At 37.4% G+C, this 19,028-nt stretch overlaps 1 protein-coding gene across 1 annotated transcript in view; it reads right to left on the bottom strand.

Annotated features, from left to right (window-relative positions):
• LOC116278002 (uncharacterized) overlaps positions 1-19,028 on the bottom strand; it is a 156,108-nt gene that overhangs the window by 68,680 nt on the left and 68,400 nt on the right. The window contains exon 5 of the mRNA XM_072962164.1: positions 18,534-18,629. Within this exon, the coding sequence (XP_072818265.1) occupies positions 18,534-18,629 (96 nt within the window). The remainder of the gene's footprint in view (positions 1-18,533; positions 18,630-19,028) is intronic.

Raw genomic sequence — 19,028 nt, 5'->3', positions numbered from 1 at the left:
CCTATGAACATATGATTTATTACTTTTGGTTGCTGCATCTGATTGCTGTGTTCCAAAGTGTGCACCTACCACATTTTACTTATCTAGTCCCCCAGTAATGTAGACCTCAGGTGCCCTCAACTCCCACCACCACAAACAATACTGCAATTAGTATTCCTGTACTCATCTTCTAAGGGCCCTGTAAGTGAATTTCTTTTCCATTTTCAGCAACGAGTGCCCATTTGACTGGCGTAGAACAATATCTCTAAATCTCAGTTTGTACATATCTTCATATACTTGCTAGCACTTGGGCTTCCCATCCTATGAATTTCCAATTCATAATCTTTATCCACTTTTATATCAAATATTCTGCCTTTTTCCTGTTGATTTTCAAGAGTTCCCGAATACTCTTGCTATTCAATTCTCATCAGTTTTAAACACTGAAAATATTTCCTATTCCCTCCTCCAGCTGTTGAGTCTGTCAATCTTTCAACTTAAAGTTTAGGATTGAGGGTACCAGATAAGAGGTCCTTTCCATCCCAAAGATGTTTGCCAACATTTAATTCCATTACATATAAAGTTGTATACTTAGGCTTTTAATTCATTTATAGTTCACCTTTGCATGCTGTAATTGTGAGCAATCCAACATCTTTTTCCTCCATATAAGGAGTAAATTTTCTAAGCACCATTGACCAAACAATCCATAATCTCACATTGGTTTGTGATGCTGTTTTTATCACATATTAAGGTTCCAGACATAACTCTCTGTGCTCTCAACTCTGTAGTCACTGGTTTAGTTGTCTATGTACGTGCCACACCTGTTTTTATTGCTACTAATTTGGTTTATATCTTCATATGCATTAGGATGTTGCTCCTCTTTGAACTTTTTTTTCAAAGTTGATTTAGCAATTCAAAACAGACTTACTATTTTGAAAATAATGCCATTGGCAGCAACATGGATGGACCTGGGGATTGTCATTCCAAGTGAAGTAAGCCAGAAAGAGAAGGAAAAATACCACATATCACTCATATGTGGAATCTTAAAAGAAGACAAACAAACATATTTACAAAACAGAAACAGACTCATAGACATAGAAAACAAACTTATGATTACCGGTGTGGAGGCTGGAAAGGGGTAAATTGGGAGTTCGAGGTTTGCAGATACTAACTACTATATATAAAATAGATTAAAAAACAAGTTTATACTGTATAGCACAGGGAACTATATTCAATATCTTATACTAATCTATGGTGGAAAAGAATATGAAAACGAATATATGTATGTTTACGTATGACTGAAGCATTATGCTGTACACCAGAAATTGACACAACATTGTAAACTGACTATATTTCAATAACATTTTTTTAAAAACAGACTTACCGTTCTGGCATGTAAACAGTTTTTCCAGCTTCATTGTGATATAACTGACATACAACATTGTGTAAGTAATAAGGAGTACAATGTGATGATTTGATACATATTGCAAAATATTTACCACAGTAAGGTTAGTTCACACATCCTCTCACACATAATTATTATTCGTGTTTTCTAAAGTTCTGCTGAAATTTTAAGTTAGAATTGAATTTAACTTCTATGTTAATTTGTGGGAAAATGACAGATTTACAACGTTGAAATAGTCAACCATGAATATGCTGTTTTCCCAATTAGATCATTTTGTTGCCCTCCACCAGAGTTGAAACATAGGATTTAAAAGGCATCAGCTAAGATACCAAAAAACATGGATTTAAGAATATATTTCTGTAGAGTACTTTTTATATATCTTGTAGACTAAAAAACTCATTATCTCCAAGGAACAGTAATGTCTGAAACTACAAATAAGTTAGGACAATCATCCCCTATTCAGTGAAGAGAAACCAAGAGTGTGGCAGAGCACATGTTCTTTGAGGCTAACACCATGGAGGGAAGTCCTGCCATATGACAATATGCCCTTTGTTCTACTGTCAGGCAGAATTACGGGCTTCACATTCAGAATTCTGTGGTCTGATTCAAAGAGGCAAATATTATGCAAATAGGAGACTGTCCTAAGATCTTGGTTTTTCAAACTGTATTCACCCGAAGAAAGCAGGCATGCTTAACTCTGCAAATAGAGCTGCAAGAGAATCCGCTTCTTAGAAAGAATGAATGAATGTCACCCACTGAGTAGGGAAAGGAAAAAAAGTGAATAAAAAAAATAGGAGCCCCTGTCTGCTGAAAATGTGTGCATTCTGTAGCCAATGTAGGGAAAGAAGAACTATCTGAAATGTCAAGAATCCTATAACTCATCTACATTCACTGTATGCCTGGTTAGTGGTAAGAGACACACTTTCCCCTCCCTTATTCTTCCAACCCACTCCTAGTCCTAGTGTCGTAAACCATGCATACAACTTCCTGGTAAGTTTTCCTGACAATCATTGACAACACCAGAGGACATTTCCACTGTGTCTTGAACCCACCATGTAATTTCATGGATTTGCTTAAGCTCTTCCTTATTTCTAGAAAACCCTCCCCTTTCACTCTGCTTCCTATCAACCAGGTGAACTCCTATTCACTCATCAAGGTCCAGCTCAAATATTATCTCCTTTCCATAGCTTTCCCTCAACTTCTCATTCTCATATAGAGATAACTGATCCTTCATTTGTCCTACCACAGTCCTTAATACACTTCCCTATTACGGTATCTTTCCCATCTACCTCACTGAATTGTAGCTTACTGTTTAAATTAGTTAACATGTATATAAAGTTCTTAAAATGGTGCTGGGCACATGGTAACCATCACATAAGCACTTCGCTAGCATTATAGTTAGATTGCATACAGTTATCATCACTGTTTGTATATACGTCTCCCCTGTCGACACTTGACATTTCTCAAGGGCAAGGACATCTCAGTCATCTTCATTTCCCCAGTGCCTGGCACAAGATGTAGCATACAATAGAAACTCAAAAAAATATTTACTGAATAAAGTTCCCTCAGGACAGTGGGAACTGCCATATCCAAAGCCGGAGCGTGATGCTGACTCTGACCTTTCCAAGCTTATTCATCTTGAACTAAACCTTTGGCTGCTCTGCTCCTCAACTCACATGGTCAGTTAGGTGATGCAGTCATTGCTAGTGAAATCATCCGTAATAATTGAGGTACACACAATCTACTGTGTACAGGGAAAGCATGCCAAACACCCTCTCAGAACTCATACTCAGTAGGAAAAAAAGTAATTTATTTTATATTGTTCCCTGCCAGCATGTCTGAACAATCTTTACCAGTGAATTGTGATAAAGTTTGGTGACTTTATTTCCAGCAGGAATATAGTTGGATATTCTTGATTACTTCCTCCTTTCCCCAAAATCAATTGTGCTTGAGGCAATGATATGAAAACAAATCACATGTACCAAACCAATATCTGCAATGACTTTTTCTAATTTGGGAAGAATTAAATCTCTCTTCCCAATACCTGCCATGTTTATGACCTAAGATGTCAATATATCATGCTTGCAACTGAGTCAGTTTTCTCCTGAAATAAATGTGTTGCCCTTCTTTCTCAATTCAGTTCTGTGGAACTAGTTTTGATAAGTTATTCTGGAAGAAAAATAATATATTTTAGACATTTCTCATCAAAATCACATTTGGATGAGTTATAAACCTAAGCCAGCTTCCCAACCAAAAATGTAGTCTTAAAAGCTACACAGAGGGCAAAGAGTGAATATCTTGACACTTGTCAGTGAAGTTACACATATTTGTGCATCTTAAAAATAATCTAGATTACTCACAAAGCGTGTGTGTGGTCAAAGAAGGTGAGCCGTGAAGTGGTACAAGTCAGCAAAGTCATCTCTACCTGCATTAACTTTAGAAGCAGGCACTTGTTCATGCTTCTAGGCTCCCTACTGCCTACTCAAGGAGCATGTCTAGGCACTGGCATCCCTTGGTTCCAGTCTACATATTTCCCAGCAAGCCACCTATACACATAAAGGCAGGTATATATGTGCAGGTTTACATATGTGTGTGTGTGTGTACAGAGTGCTTCTGACTAACTGAAACCCTTTTCCTAGATTTGAGTCTTATGACTACAGGGTGAAATCCTAAAATTGATGCAAGTCTTTATAAGACTATGGCCAAGGGCTGAGGAATAGGAGAAAATGAGAGAGAAGACATAAGCAGAACAGCCTAGGAGCTTAGGGGGCCGGGTGGGGTAGGTGCCCATTCACTAACTCCTGCAAAGAACTTGGCAACATTCTGATGCCCTGAACACTGATATTTGGGGGGACATAAAGAGACAACACCATTGGAGTGGACAATGTCATGTCCACAATGGACACGTGCAGCACAAAGAGTGGCAAGGATTCCTCAAGGAGCTTTGCATGTGTGGTCAGTTAAGGAGGCTGGAACAAATCCTGTTGGTCAAAACAACCCCATTTACAATAACATCAAAAATAATAAAATACTTAGGAATAACCTAACAAAGGGGGTTAAAAACTTGTATACAGAATACAACAAAACATTGCTAGAAGAAATTAAAGACAAAAATAAATATAAAGATATCCTGTGCTCATGAACTGGAAGACTTAATATTGTTAAGATGTCCATACTACCCAAAGCAATCTATAGATTCGACGTAATTCCTGTCAAAATTCTAACCACATTTACAGCAGAAGTTTAAACACTGAATTCATGTGAAATCTCAAGGGACTCCAAATAGCCAAAACAATTTTGAAAAAGAACAAAGTTGGAGTCTCACACTTCCTGATTTCATATATTACAAAGCTAGAGTAATCAAAACAGTGTGATAGTGGCATAAAGACAGAAAAAATGGACCAATGGAATAGAAAAGAGAGCCCCAAAATAAACCCTTGTGTACATAGTCAAGTGATCTTTGACAAGGAAGCCAAAACTTTTCAATAGGGAAAGGGTGGGCTTTTCAACAAATGCTGTTGGGAGAACTGGATATCCACATATGAAAAAGATGAAAACTGGAACCATATCTTACACCACACATCACAATTAACTCAAACAGTTAAACAAACTAAAATGCAAGACCCGAAACCATAAAACTTATAGAAGAAAACCTGGAAATAGTTTCATGACATTGGATGTTGCAACAATTTCTTGTATATGACATCTGAAGCACAGGCATCAAAAGCAAAAATAGGCAAATGGGACCATACCAAACTGAAATAGCTTGTGCATCAAAGAACGAATCAACAGAATCAATAGAGTGAAAAAGAAACCTAGGAGATGGGAGAATATATTTGCAAATCATATATCTGATAAGAGGTTAATATCCAGAACACATGAAAAAACTCAAGTAGCTCAACAACAATAAAAATCAAATAATCCTATGTAAATATAGGCAATGAACTTTAATAGATATTCCTCCAAAACTGGTATACAAATAGCCACCATCATATGAAAATATGTTCTTCAACATCACAAATCATTAAAGAAATGCAAATCAAACACCAGTGGGATATTACCTCACCCCTGTCAGAATGGCTATTGTGAAAAAATAAAGTAACAGGGGCTGGTAAAGATGTGGAGAAATTGGATGCCTCACAGACTGTCAATGGAATTATAAAATGGTGCAACCAGTATGGAAAATAGTATATAACTTCACCAAAAAATCAAAAATAGCATTACTATATGATCTAGGAATCCCACGGATGTACATCTAAAAGAATTGAAAGCAGGGTCCCAAATAGATATTTGTACACTCATATTTAAAGCAACACTAATTTGTAACAGTCAAGAGGTAGAAGCAACCCAAGTGTCCATTGACGGAAGAATAGGTAAACAAAATGTGGCATGTGCATAAGTGGAATATTATTCAGCCTTATAAAATGAAGAAAATCCTGTCACCTGTTACAACATGGATAAACCTTGAAGACACTATGCTAAGAAAAATAAGCCAATTACAAAAAGACAACTACTGCATGATTCCACTTACACGAGGTATCTAAAGTAGTCAAATTCATAGAAACAAAAAGCAGAATGACGGTTACTCAACCTGGGGGAGGGAAAAAGGGAAGTTGTTTTTAATGGATACAGAGTTTCACATTTGCAAAATGAAAAAGTTTCGGAGATCTGTTTACAACAATGTGAACATACTTAACAGTACTAAATTTTACACTTTAAAATGGTTATAATGCCAAAATTTGTGTTATGTGTTATTTACCACAATTTTAAACAACTAAAAATATATATATACTGGTAGTCACTGCATTTGATGAACTAGTTCATATGCACATGTGATACACAGCTTGGGGGTCCATAGAACTATCTATGGGAACACTTTAAGGGACTGAGTTAATGCCAGAAAATGTTTCAAAAATCACTTTGATTTGTCAATTAATATAAATGTATATTTATCTTAATTATAAATAATTATAATTATGTTATATGTTATATATATTATGCATATATAGTACAAATATAAAGATGAGCCCATATTGTCATTACCTGATAAGACCAGGAGACGTTTAGGTTACACAAAAATTTCTGGCATCCCAAGGTAATTTTTACCCATAAGGATGACAAAGGACTTTTTTTCCATACTTTGTGTATCTTCAGAGATTTGGTCAGCTCTAAACATCACAAATGTTTCCCCAAATATTTATGTTACCTTGTGCATTATAGCTTCATAGCACATCATGTGATCATTTAATATACATGTCATAACTTCTCAATATTAAGGGGACAACTCACGGTTTGAGAATAGACACTCAAATTATTCCTGATTGTTATTAATAATGTGATGGACTCGGAGGAGACAATGATCCATGAACTAGAATCTGAAGTGGTGTCCTGGGGATTCTTTGGCACTAAAAGCAGATTTACCCTATCTTAATCCATCACAGCTGAGGAATAATATGTCACAGGATTGTTAGCAAGACCTAAATAATTCAAAAAGATGTCTCTTGAGGTATAATGGAAAAATTAAGTTGAACTTGATTTTAAAGCAAGCCATAAAAATCTGCTTTTGGATCTGTCAATGTGTATGACATCCATTTAAAACTTACCAATCAATCCAGTACTTTTTATAGTTAGCAAGCTGATAAAAACCCCCACTCCCACCTAAAATTTAAAAAAAAATCCTAATTATTTACTACTAGGATGAAACATGTGTTGGAATGAGAGAATTAGAATCAGGGAGACAAGAGAAGAGGTTGCTTAAATCACATGGGATGGTAAGGGTGGATTAAACCACTGGCCAGAAGTCAGTTCACTGAGTTCATATCAGAAGCATATCTTTTTAAAAACTAATAACATTCTGCCTTTCCAGTTCCCTGGCTATTCCACTCTAGTGAGTTTTATTTGGTTGAAACCTTCTGATTTCACGTAGCTGATTTCACAAGATAAACTCCACCCTTCGTTGTGAACTCCTTAGTTCACTGAAACTCAGAAAAGAGGGATGGAAATTGATAAGAACCTATGGCCCCTTTATGAAAAATACTGAATATTCAAGCTCAAAATACCTGTTCCTAAGATACCAATAGGAACACTAGTAGTTCTAATGTTGGACAAAAGTAGTTGGAAACAAACTGGAAAGGAATGCAGCAGAGAAAGAAAAGATAGACTTTGTTTTACTTTGTTTTATAAAAATTCTATTTGTTTGTTATGAGTAAGAGTCATGAAGACAGATATCTACTAGCAACTAGAGATACATAAATAGAGGTTGAGAAAGAGGTTAGAGCTAAAAGTCTTGATTTGGAAGTCCTCGGCATAGGGGTTGGTTAAAGCCCTCAGAATGGATACGATTTCCTTTTCAAAAGAGAGCGCATAGGAAAAATAAAATCAGAGGGCATAAACTGTGCCTTGGGGAATGCAGAGACAGAGGTAGAGGAAGGGGACAGCACAGTGGTATTGGAGCTGATGAAGTAGACAATGTTTCTCATGAAGGGAGAAGGCTCTGCATCCACATGCCTAGTCTTTTAGGGCAAAAGAATCGTCATATATTAGCACCAGTGCCTGAGGAGGACCCCGGAGTGGGGTCGCAAGATCTCCATGGTCAGAGACTAATGAAATGTGAGGGAAAAAGTCTGTATCCAAGACAGGAACCAAGCTGGGTCAACAACAACAACAGAAAAAGTTTGATGAAGGAGAAGAACAAACCTAAATCTGAATCAAGTCACAGGGGAAGGTCAGATGAGAAGTAAAGCTGACCCTTTGAACAAAATCACAGACGCTGGACAGATTGGGGTCCTGACTTGACCAGAAACAAATAGCATTTGGAAGGATTCGGTGATGCTCTACACTTCAAGGCGGACTAGCCCTTTATGTGAACAGAGTTCTGAGGGCTTCACATGACCTGATACATAGAGGTTAAGAGCACCAGTTACAGCATCATATAGACTTCAGGTCACTTCCTGGATCTGTCACTTACACCCCTGTGACCTTGGAATAATAATCTCTTCTGAAACTCAGTTTGTCTATAAAAAATGATGTATAAAATGGAGATGATAAGAGTGTATATATCACAGAACTGTAGTAACAACTTAATGAGATGATGTGTGGAAAGCACTTAGCACAGCTCCTAAGATATCCACAAATGCTTTAGTAAAGTTATAAAATAGCCTAAGCCTTACCAATTGCATCTCCCCACACTGAGGATCCAAATTCTCTCAAGTCACTTTAGGAGAAGTGATGGTAAATAAAGATCTGTAATGTGCTGAGGCATAACTTTCCTTTCCCAATACTCATAAAGTGGTGCACATAGCCACTGAATCCTAGGTTGAGGAAGACAACCTATTTTGCTTGCTTGCCCTCCACTCTATATCAAACAAAGAGGAACTACCTATCTTTTGTTCTGGTAGCTAGTGCTCCACAGTGGAAAATGTAATGATAAACAGGGCACCTAATAAGTTACACATTTCCCTAACAATGTTACTACTACCTCTGGAAAGCTTGGGAGACAACATAAAAATCAGACTATGTCATGGCCAGTCATGAATTCCAAGAAGTAAGAAGGTACTTCTGGGACCCTGGACTTTTATTTGGACAATAAATCGTTTGCTTATACACCAGCTCTGTGAAAGGATGCAAGGAAGAATAACTTAACCTCAGTCTGCAGAAGGAGAAACTGAGGCTTAATGAGATTGCATGATCTGCCCAAAGACACACGGTATAGGCGGGTATTTGTAATGCTTTCTGGGGACCCAGCACATGTTGAACACCTTGCTCTGTTTGGAAAATCTTCTGAGTCGTACCTTATATCGAGGTGGAACCCAAAGAAATCACTACCCCAGCCTCCCTAGAAGATAACACGTGGACGTGCGCTCTAGACTCCGTGCAAGACTAAGACTCAGAAGTGTGACACTTAATAAAGGAGGAATTCATGTTTCATGTCTGCGGATGACAGAAAAGGTGTCCATGTTTGGGGGCTGGCAACAATTGGAAGGCCAAGTTTCTGGTGTGTCAGTGTCACTGGGGAAAGTGCCAATGGTGTTGGTTTTATACATGGTTCCTGAGAACTCAACCTCAGCCCTGTTTCTCCAGTCAAGCCAATGATTCTATGAGCTTCCCAACAATTTTTTAACAAACTCTTTGTTTTGCTTAATCAGCCATAGCAACATCTAGTGCGTGCTTCTAAGATCCTTGATGGGTTGAGTCAGTAGCTGAACCTACAAGTTACATTACTTTCAACATAGGATATTTCTTCTAAAAGAGCTTATCTGTGTATGGTCTCAATGATCATTCCTAGCTCACCAATATATGCCATTCCCCAACAATTCTGAATAAAATAAGAATTTATTGTAATTCACTTTGGAAAGTCTTGGAAAGTCTATCCTATGGCTGTGAGTGAACTGTGGCAAAGTAGCCAGCCAGTTTTGTCCAAAAATCACTCAAATCACAAAGGAAAAAAAATCAGTTAAAATAGGTTCATTTGTTCCACAGTGTGTGACCAATATATTCTCCTGATTGATTTTTTTCTCTTTTTCCCCAGCTGTGGCACTAAGAAAAGACACAGCCTTAAAAATTATTTCCTCACTATAAATATAATACCTCCATATGTTAGAATGTATAGAGTTATGGACAATAAATTTTACCCTGAGAAAGGGAAGTTGAACAGACCCCTTCCTTCTGTCAACACTGTATTGGATCACTGGGCAAAATAAATAGCATCTCAGGGACATCATTTGAAAACACTGAGAAACTTAACTCTAGCCATTCCACTATGAGCTCCCTAAATTCCCCAACAATTTTCCCTAAAGAGAAAAAAGAGAGAAAGAAAACTCTGCCTGATAGTTTTTATGACCATTTGGAAATTTTGTGACATTACACCATCTTCACATCAAGGAAGCCCAGGACAATTCATCGGGAAGCTCCATCACTAGATAGAGTGAAGGGTCCATTTCCTCAGTTTAGCACCATCTAGGTGTCATCTTCCATCATTTCCCTGAGCCATACATGATAATGTTTGTTTTGCTTCTGAGACCAGGGCCTCCTGAGAAACTTACAAACACCCAACTTGTCCTGGACCCCCACACAAACCCCACTTTCTGCATACACCAGGACCACTCTAGAATCACCTTCTCTCCTACCAAAGTGGATTTGAAGCCTTCCCAGAAAAATTCAATGTCTTTTGAACATCTTTTATTCTTCTTTAAATATTATCTAAAATTCAAAGTACCAACATGGGACAAAGTACTGCTTGGTCTTCAAATTACAGTTTCCACTCACATACACAGAGCCCTACTGAGAATTACTAAGTAACCAAAGAAGATTAGTGCACTCGGGTCCCAGACACAATACTGCTCTAACTGGATGGATGGATGACTCACAGAAAGTCTCTACTTCTCTGGACTTTGTTTGCTCATTTGTGGGAAAATGATATTAAACTAAGGTCTAAAATTTTAGCTTTGTTTTTTAGTACATATATTTACTATAAAACTATTCAGTTATTTACATTTACCTTATCCCAATTTAAGATAAATGGTCATATTCATCAGAAAAATTATAGGTATTAATTCGGCATATTCACAGGTCTAGCAGTTCAGGGTGATGCAGCTTTCTAGGAGTTTATCCCACAGTCACATAGAGTGAAGCAGCAAGAACTAAAGACCATCATTTCTGGATCCCAAAGCAGAACCAAAGGTCGCCAGACTTTCTGATCTTTGACAACGCCTTGGCCATAAACAGGCATAACCAGATTGCTGCCCTGATTTTTCCAAAGGTGAAACAGACTATTCACAACTATTCCAAGTAAAACTTCAGAGTCGGTACCATCAGCCTCTCTTGTGAATACATCTGGGACTGTAGACAGCACAGGAAATAATAACATTCATTCCTCACATTGATCCAGCTGCTGGAGCAGGAAGAATCAATACACATTACTGCAATGATTTGCTGAATTTTCCATTTGAAGAAATCAGCTTCTATTTAGACTGAGGAACAAAATATCTACAAAAGAAGTGTCAAGGCTGGGGAGAATATTTAAGTCACAAAGAAAGTCAACGTTGGGGAAATTTGATGGAAGAAAGAACAGTCCTAAAACTAGGGCAACCAAGTTATTTGGGGGTTCAAGGGCCTATTCTTTCTGCCACGGCAGACCCCAAGTGGGACGCGATGACTTCTAGGTAGGGCAACATCACAGCAGAATACGGGCTCTCAAATAGGAGCTCCTTGTTCTCCCAAATGGTCACCAAGTGAGAATATAAGCCTCGCTCTTATTTCCACTGTTAATTCCAGAACTTTTTTCTTCCATCCTTACGCAGAAGTCTCTCAAATCATCCATTTCTTCTCCTAATGAACATCACTCTCCCAGTTTCCCACCACCCTCTTGATCATGGCCTCACTTAACACTGTGAATTTTGACATCTGATTAGAGTTTTCCTCTCCACTCCTAATACTACTCCCATTCTGGGAGATCCAGAAACTGCTATGGAAAACCTACACAGGTGTAGGTTACACCATTCCTTGATTTCCTCAGCACCAGTGACCTGCATCTCATCTCCACAATAAAACCCAACCCCATGTCCAACACGACCTTCATGATCAGCATGCAGAATTGTTCTACCTCAAATGAGACTCCATTATCCCATTTTTTGACCAAAAACTCTACTCAACTATAGATCACTTATCATCTTATTCTCCACCACACCTATTTTTCAACTTTACCACTATCTCTAGAATCTTAAGCCTTCTAATTCTTCCCAACTAATCACCAACTGCTAGATTCACAGCCTGCCCCACATATCCTGGATCCCTGTGGGCACGGTCACGCCAGAGAACCATACAAAAGCATGCTCGCTGCCCCGACTCGCTGCCTCACCTCACCGTGGATTAATTCAATCATCCTCTTTTATTCTCAGGTATTTAGGAGCTTGATTCTTGATTGCAAAATTAAGAATTTAGCTTTGTAACTATTAAAGCATTAAATAAGCCATTGAATTTTAAGGCACTGGATCTTAGAAATAATCTAGTTCAAGTCCCCCTCAATTTGCAAATAAGGGAACAGAAACTCAAGGAGGTGACAAAACTCACAAAGGTTACAGAGCCCATTAAGCAGCAAGGCTGGAACGAGATCCCAGGGTTCCTGGCCTCCTGACTCCAAGCTTAATGCTGTCTTTTATGCCACATCATCTCCCCGGGCAGTCACTCACTAACAATTGTCAAACACGGGCTTCAATAAAGGATATTTTATTCTGAGTTTGAGAATTTTACACCATGTAATTCTTTAAGACACTATAATACATTCTCTGGGTTTTGTTTCATTTTGTTTTGTTTTTTTCAATCACTCCCTTGTCCATCTGGGGAAAATAATCTTTAAATACCAACAATACAGTGATTATAAGTAATCTATAATAATCAATAACCTACAAATGAGCACTGAATTCTAAGACGAATTCCCTATGTCAGTTCTGTTAGACATCAGCATTACCAGAGGAGATTTTTTTAACCAGTAGAGATTTAGGATTCTTGTACCCTCATCCAGAATAAACAATGGGATACATTATATGTGCAAGTCCTGATCTTAAAAAAATCTCTCTAAAAGCACAGTATTTCCATTATTTAATTTGTATATTATATATAGTAGTCCCTTGGTATCCACAGGAGATTGGTTCCAGGATCCCCTGCAGATACCAAAATCCAGATGTTTAATTGACTTATATAAAAAGGCATAACATTTGCATATAACCTACACGCATCTTCCAGTACACTTTAATAAGTCACCTCTAGATTGCTTATAATACCTAATACAATGTAAATGTTATGTAAATAGTTTTAAACACAATGTAAATGTATGTAAATCACTGCCAGCACAAGGCAAACTCAAGTATTGCTTTGAGGAACTTTCTAAACACTTTTTTTCAAATATTTTTGATCCTTGGAAGGTTGAATCCACAGATGTGAAACTTGCGGATACGAAGGGCCAACTGTATATATAAAATTATTATTTGGGAATTTTTAAGAAACAATGAGATAAAAATGCTGAGATAGTCCCCTCTCCAGATCTAAACATCAGAAGTTCTGGTAGTGAGGCCAAGTTACAAGGATTTTTTTTTTTAATTTTCCCAGGGAATTCTGATGCCAGTTGTGGTCTGATGCCCAATCTTTATCTCATGTAGCAGCTTAAGGCATGCGATACGTAAGATATTTCGAGATTCTGTTTCTAAAATAAACAACACAATCCAGAAACTTCTTGGCAGCTGCTGCTCTTGAGGTAAAAGATTCCCAAACTGGGTGTGAATAGAAATCAGCCCAGGTCCAAAGCTCACACTCATCGTTACTCAGGCAGATAAGTCAGCCATACAGAAAGCTTCTCATAGACCTTGTGACATCATTAAATGTAATGTTAGTGGCCTCATAGTACGTCCTCCTATGATTTTCTTTCTTATTGCATTTTTGGTTAACTTCACCTGTATGATCTCAGGGTGTGTCAAGACTACCCTGAGATATTATTTCTTCATATGTAAAAATGAAAAACTTGAATTACTCTTAGTCTGAATATCTGTGGTCACTCCCCAGCTGCTCTTTCCTCATATGCCCTCTAAAGACCCCTTCCTAGCCCAAATTTCATTAATACAGACCAGTTAAAACTATATTTTACATGTGTAAGACCAAATTGAAATATAAATATTAGAATTAGCATTTAGCAGTTATAATAGGCCAAACACTGTGCTAAGTATTTTTAAATATTATATTGCATTTAATCCTTTCATGCCCCTACAGAGACAAAGACCATTACTGACCACATTTAGAGATAAGGAATTAGATTTAAAGAGGTTAAATAATTTCTCCAAAATGGCACGACAAATGGCAGAACCAGGATTCAAACCCTATCTGGCCCATCCCAGAGCCCACTCTTCAATTTTATTCCTCTTCATGTTTAGAAGCTCAAATAATTAACATTCTACTGAGGGCTACGTCATATCCATATTATTGAGAATTTGAGTAACTGAGCTTTGAATCAATACGTTGTGACTCTATTTTGTTTTTTATAGAACTTTAACCGTTTGAGCCTTACAGAGACAACTGTTTTCCATTACAGAAACACATATACACCACATAGCCAGTGAACACCTACTCCAATTCCTTTTTTACATGTAGATCATGACACTGGGGCTCAGAGTCTTGCCTAAGGTCACAAATCTAGTTAGAGGCAGAGCTGGGATCCCTCTCCACTATCATGCTGCTTCTCACAGTTAGACATTACCAATTTCTTTACAGCCACAAATGATTTTTTAATACACTCATCAATTTTTCAGAGACACTGGTAAGATCCCTTTACAGTATTTCCATGCAACAAAGCTGTTTCTATGTAGCAGAGAATAGTTCAAAATCATGCTACTTTGTCCTTTAAAATCACATACAACCTTAAGGGTACAGGAAATTCTGAAAGTGAATTTTTTTCTGGTGTCTCCCCACATGCCAGTTGTTCTCCACGTGGGAAAAGCCTAGTTGTGTATTACTGTGTGTGCTGTTTCTTTCAAAATTATCTAATCAGACCAAACTACATGCAGCTTTTGGTTCTTTTACATGAAAATCACTTGCTTTTTCCTAACCCTTCCTCTTCCCGAAATACCCAGATCACTTTTATCACAAGGCTGTAGAGCACCGAGTCTTGCTCCCACATTTAAGGAGATGTCTAATGCACAGAATCAATCGTCTTGGCTGTATTTGGAAATGTCTCATGCATATTTCCGATTCAAAAGAGAAGACTTCTACAATTCATTTATTGAGCATACATTCAGTGAGCACCTCCTGAATGCTTTGTATAAAATTATATAAAATTTGTATAAAATTAGGTGACGGGAGCAAAGAGATGAGTAAAGCAGAGGTCCGACTTTCAAAGAACGTATAGTCTGCCAAAGAAAACCGGTGTACACAGACAATGCAATAGAATTTAATAAGGGCTGTGGCAAAGAAAAATTCAAGATGTGTGGGATCTCACATAAGGGGCATTTAACTGTGCTTCCAAATGGATATGAGATGTGAGGTGGGTCCTGAAGGATGAGTAAGAATTCTGTCAAAGGATTAGACAAAGAAGGAAATTCCAGGAAAAAGGAATTGCACGTGCGAGGACATGAAGCAGAGGAGACTATGAAAATACCTAGGAAACTGGGATCAGTGGAACATGGAGCTAAAAGATGGGCAGTGTCTTTGTCATAAAGGGCCTTTCATCCTATGGCCGTGGGAAGCCTGCTGACCCTTCTACTCACTGATAACGTATACCCTCCCAATCATCTTCTCCATCTCAAAGTCCTGTTATCTTCTTGAACAATTTCTGTATCCAACCCAATAGCCTTCATTTTACTCAACTCCAGTGACACCTATGTCCTTGCCTCATCTTTGCCTCAGAAGCAGTCTTCACTCTTCCTTACTAGTATCTCAAAAAACAAAAAAAAAAAAGGAAAGAAAGAAAAAAAAAGTTCTTTCTCCCTTTGTACAACATCTTTCTTTCAAACTGTGCTTCTGATGCCATCCTCTCCCTGCATCTTTGAGTCACTGTAAATTATCCTCTCTCCCTCTTCTTTTTCCTGATCAGTGTGTTAGTTTCAACACTCTGCTATGAATCCTCTCCATTTATTCATTCAGTATGTCATGTTTATTACCAAAACCCACACTACACATTAGGATCTCAAAAGGTGAATAAGAAAGAGATGCAGTCCTCAAGGAGCTCAGCCCAAAAAAGGAAAGAGACATAAAAATAGACATAACTAAATATAATTAATTTAGTCTACACAACACAGTATGTGACATAGTTCAATAGAATCACCCTAAATGTCTGCAACACATTATTCAAGAAGTGTCAAGAGGACTTGTTTTTATCCTTATTTAACCCAAGAAGGAAGCAACTCTGCCCACTGAATAGTATTTATAATGATCCATCTACAGGCATTGAGATGACCATTTGTAGCACTCCAAATCTGCTTGTTCTTCTTTCTTCCCCAACTAAGTTAATGATACTGGCTCTTCAAAGCATGGATCTGGGGGTCACCCTTGATACCTACATCATCACCCGTGTCTAATCCATCAGTAACTCTTAGTGGTTTCACCTTCAAAATATATCTTAAATCCATCTGCTTCTGGCCACCTCGATCATCAGCCATCATGGTATCTTGCCTGGACCACTGCAATTGTTTCCAAACTGGTCTTTGCATTTCCACTGATGTTGCCCTTTCAACCATTCTCAGCTCATCAATCAAAACAGTATTTTTTAATTGCAAATATGCCAGAATTCCACTTTAAAACTCTCATTGGCTCTTATTTCTTTCATAAACTTAAAAGTCTTGGTACAGCCAAATCCCCTGACAGATCTTTCCTTTCCCTGCTTATCAAATGTGAGGTACACAATGTCTCCTCTGCTTACCATGGTCTGACCTGCTTGCCCTTCCTTAAAAGCATCAAACCATTTCACACTTCAGAGACCTTACACAGGCAGATCCAACTGCTTAGAATGTTCTTCTACCCAATCTTCACCCAGCTAATTCCTACTTATCCTTCAGAATTCAGTTTCAATGTCACTTGGTAGAAAGTCTTCAACAATTCACAATCTGAGTCATGTTTCCCCCACATCTCCCACAGCATCCTAGTCTTTTCCTTCAAATTTCAGAGCACAAGATGTCATCAGACATGTGTCTGTGAGAATATTCATTTAATCTCTCTCTCCTCCAATAGATAATATGCTCCATGTGGGCAAAGCCTACATCTGTTTTCTTTACAACTATATAAACAACATTATTTAATATAATGCCTGATACAGAATGTGTGTTCAATAAATATTTGTGAATGAATGAATAAATGAAAAAGAAAGCCAGAAAGGAAGGACAAAAAGAGAACAACTGCACTGATAATCCTATTAGAGAGAGACAGGTATCACACAGTCATTCCAGGGCCATTTGCAGTTTTCTGAGGGTTCTCCTCATCTTTAATTTTTTTAACAGCTTTACTGAGATATAATTCACATCCCATACAATTCACCCAATTAAAATGCACAATTCAACAGTCTTTTGTATATTCACAGAGCTGTATGAATAACCCTAACTTTCATCATAATCAACTTTAGAAAGTACATATCATCCCAAAAAAGAAAGCCCATACCCAGTAGCAGTCTCCCACAAAGCACCTCCCCCTTGGGCAACCACTAATCTACATTCTGTCTCTATAGATTTGCCTATTCTGGATATTTTGCATAAATGGAATCATAAAATATGTGGTCTCCCATGACTGGCTTCTTTCATTTAACATTAATATTTTCTAGGTTTATTCATTCATGCTACATGTTGTAGCATGTATCAGTATCTCATTTCTTTGTACCTGCCAACTAATATTCCATTGTGTGGATATACCACAGTTTATTTATCCATTTATCAGTTGATATACATTTGGGTTGTTCTCACTTTGGGGCTATAATGAGTAATTTGGCTATGAATATTCACATGCAAATTTTTATTTCTCTTGATTATATACCTAGGAGTAAAACTGCTGGATCATGTAGTAACTCTAAGTTTAGCCTTTTCAGGAACTGCCAAACTGTTTTCCAAAGCAAGTGTTCCAACTTACAGTCCTACCAGCAATGCATAAGGATTCTGATTTCTCCACAACCTCACTAACACTTCTCAAAAACCGGGTTTGTTTTTTTTTTTCAATTCTATCGTTTTAGTGGGTGTGAAGTAATACATCTTGTGGGGGTTTTTTGCACTTCGCTGATGCTAATGATGGTGAGCATCTTTTCATGTGCTTATTGGTCATGTGTTCATTAGGCTCATCTTTATTTTCAAAAAGCCCATCCCTTGGTAAATAGACTATATTAAAGTGCGCCTATACCCCTCGTGGAAGATAAAATATATACATATACATAAACTTATATATGTAACTTTATAATACTTGTGTTGCATTCCTATTGGCTAGATGACAAAATGTTACATTTTGCAAAACTTTAATTAAATATATACTGATTTCAATTTTGTTATTTTATTTTCCTGTTTTTAAATCAATAGAACATCTTTTCAGCTCTCCAACATTGCTGTGGGTCACACTTATGGTTCTTAATGGTCATTCTTATTCAGTGGTAAAACAGATTATTAGCATTTTGCATCAGCTAATAAGGAAACAAAAGTGGTACCTTATTGCCTGAAGAGGTTCTGAGAGCACAGAGGAAGAATCCAGACCAAAGCAGAATTATCGTCTTAGCTTTATTCTTTACAGTTTTTCTCCAATTCTGTAGGTAGGAGAAACTAAAAATTAATACGATAATTCACTATGTAGCCATTTCAATTTGTTAAATATCTGAATTTATATTGTTTTTATTTTATAATATTCATTTATTAATTTTCAGAAATTATTTTGTCTTCCTAACACCCCTACTTAAAAATCCCCTTCAAAAAAATTAGAATTTACTCAGTGCCTCTGAGCACTGTGCTACACATCTGATATTTATTATATCATTTAACATCAGAGATGCCTGTACTTGATGGATCCAAGCAATTCTGACTACATCTCTGTTTTTCAGAGTTAACAAAGGCAAATACATATCAGATAAGTCAATTAAGACTTATTTCAGAAATCTCATTCATCCGTACTTACTTGTTTGAGTACCTAACATGTTTCTGTATGGTAC

The sequence above is a fragment of the Vicugna pacos genome, chromosome 6, assembly GCF_048564905.1.
Source record: "Vicugna pacos chromosome 6, VicPac4, whole genome shotgun sequence".
Lineage (NCBI taxonomy): Eukaryota > Metazoa > Chordata > Mammalia > Artiodactyla > Camelidae > Vicugna > Vicugna pacos.
This window is presented reverse-complemented; position numbering and strand designations above follow the sequence as displayed.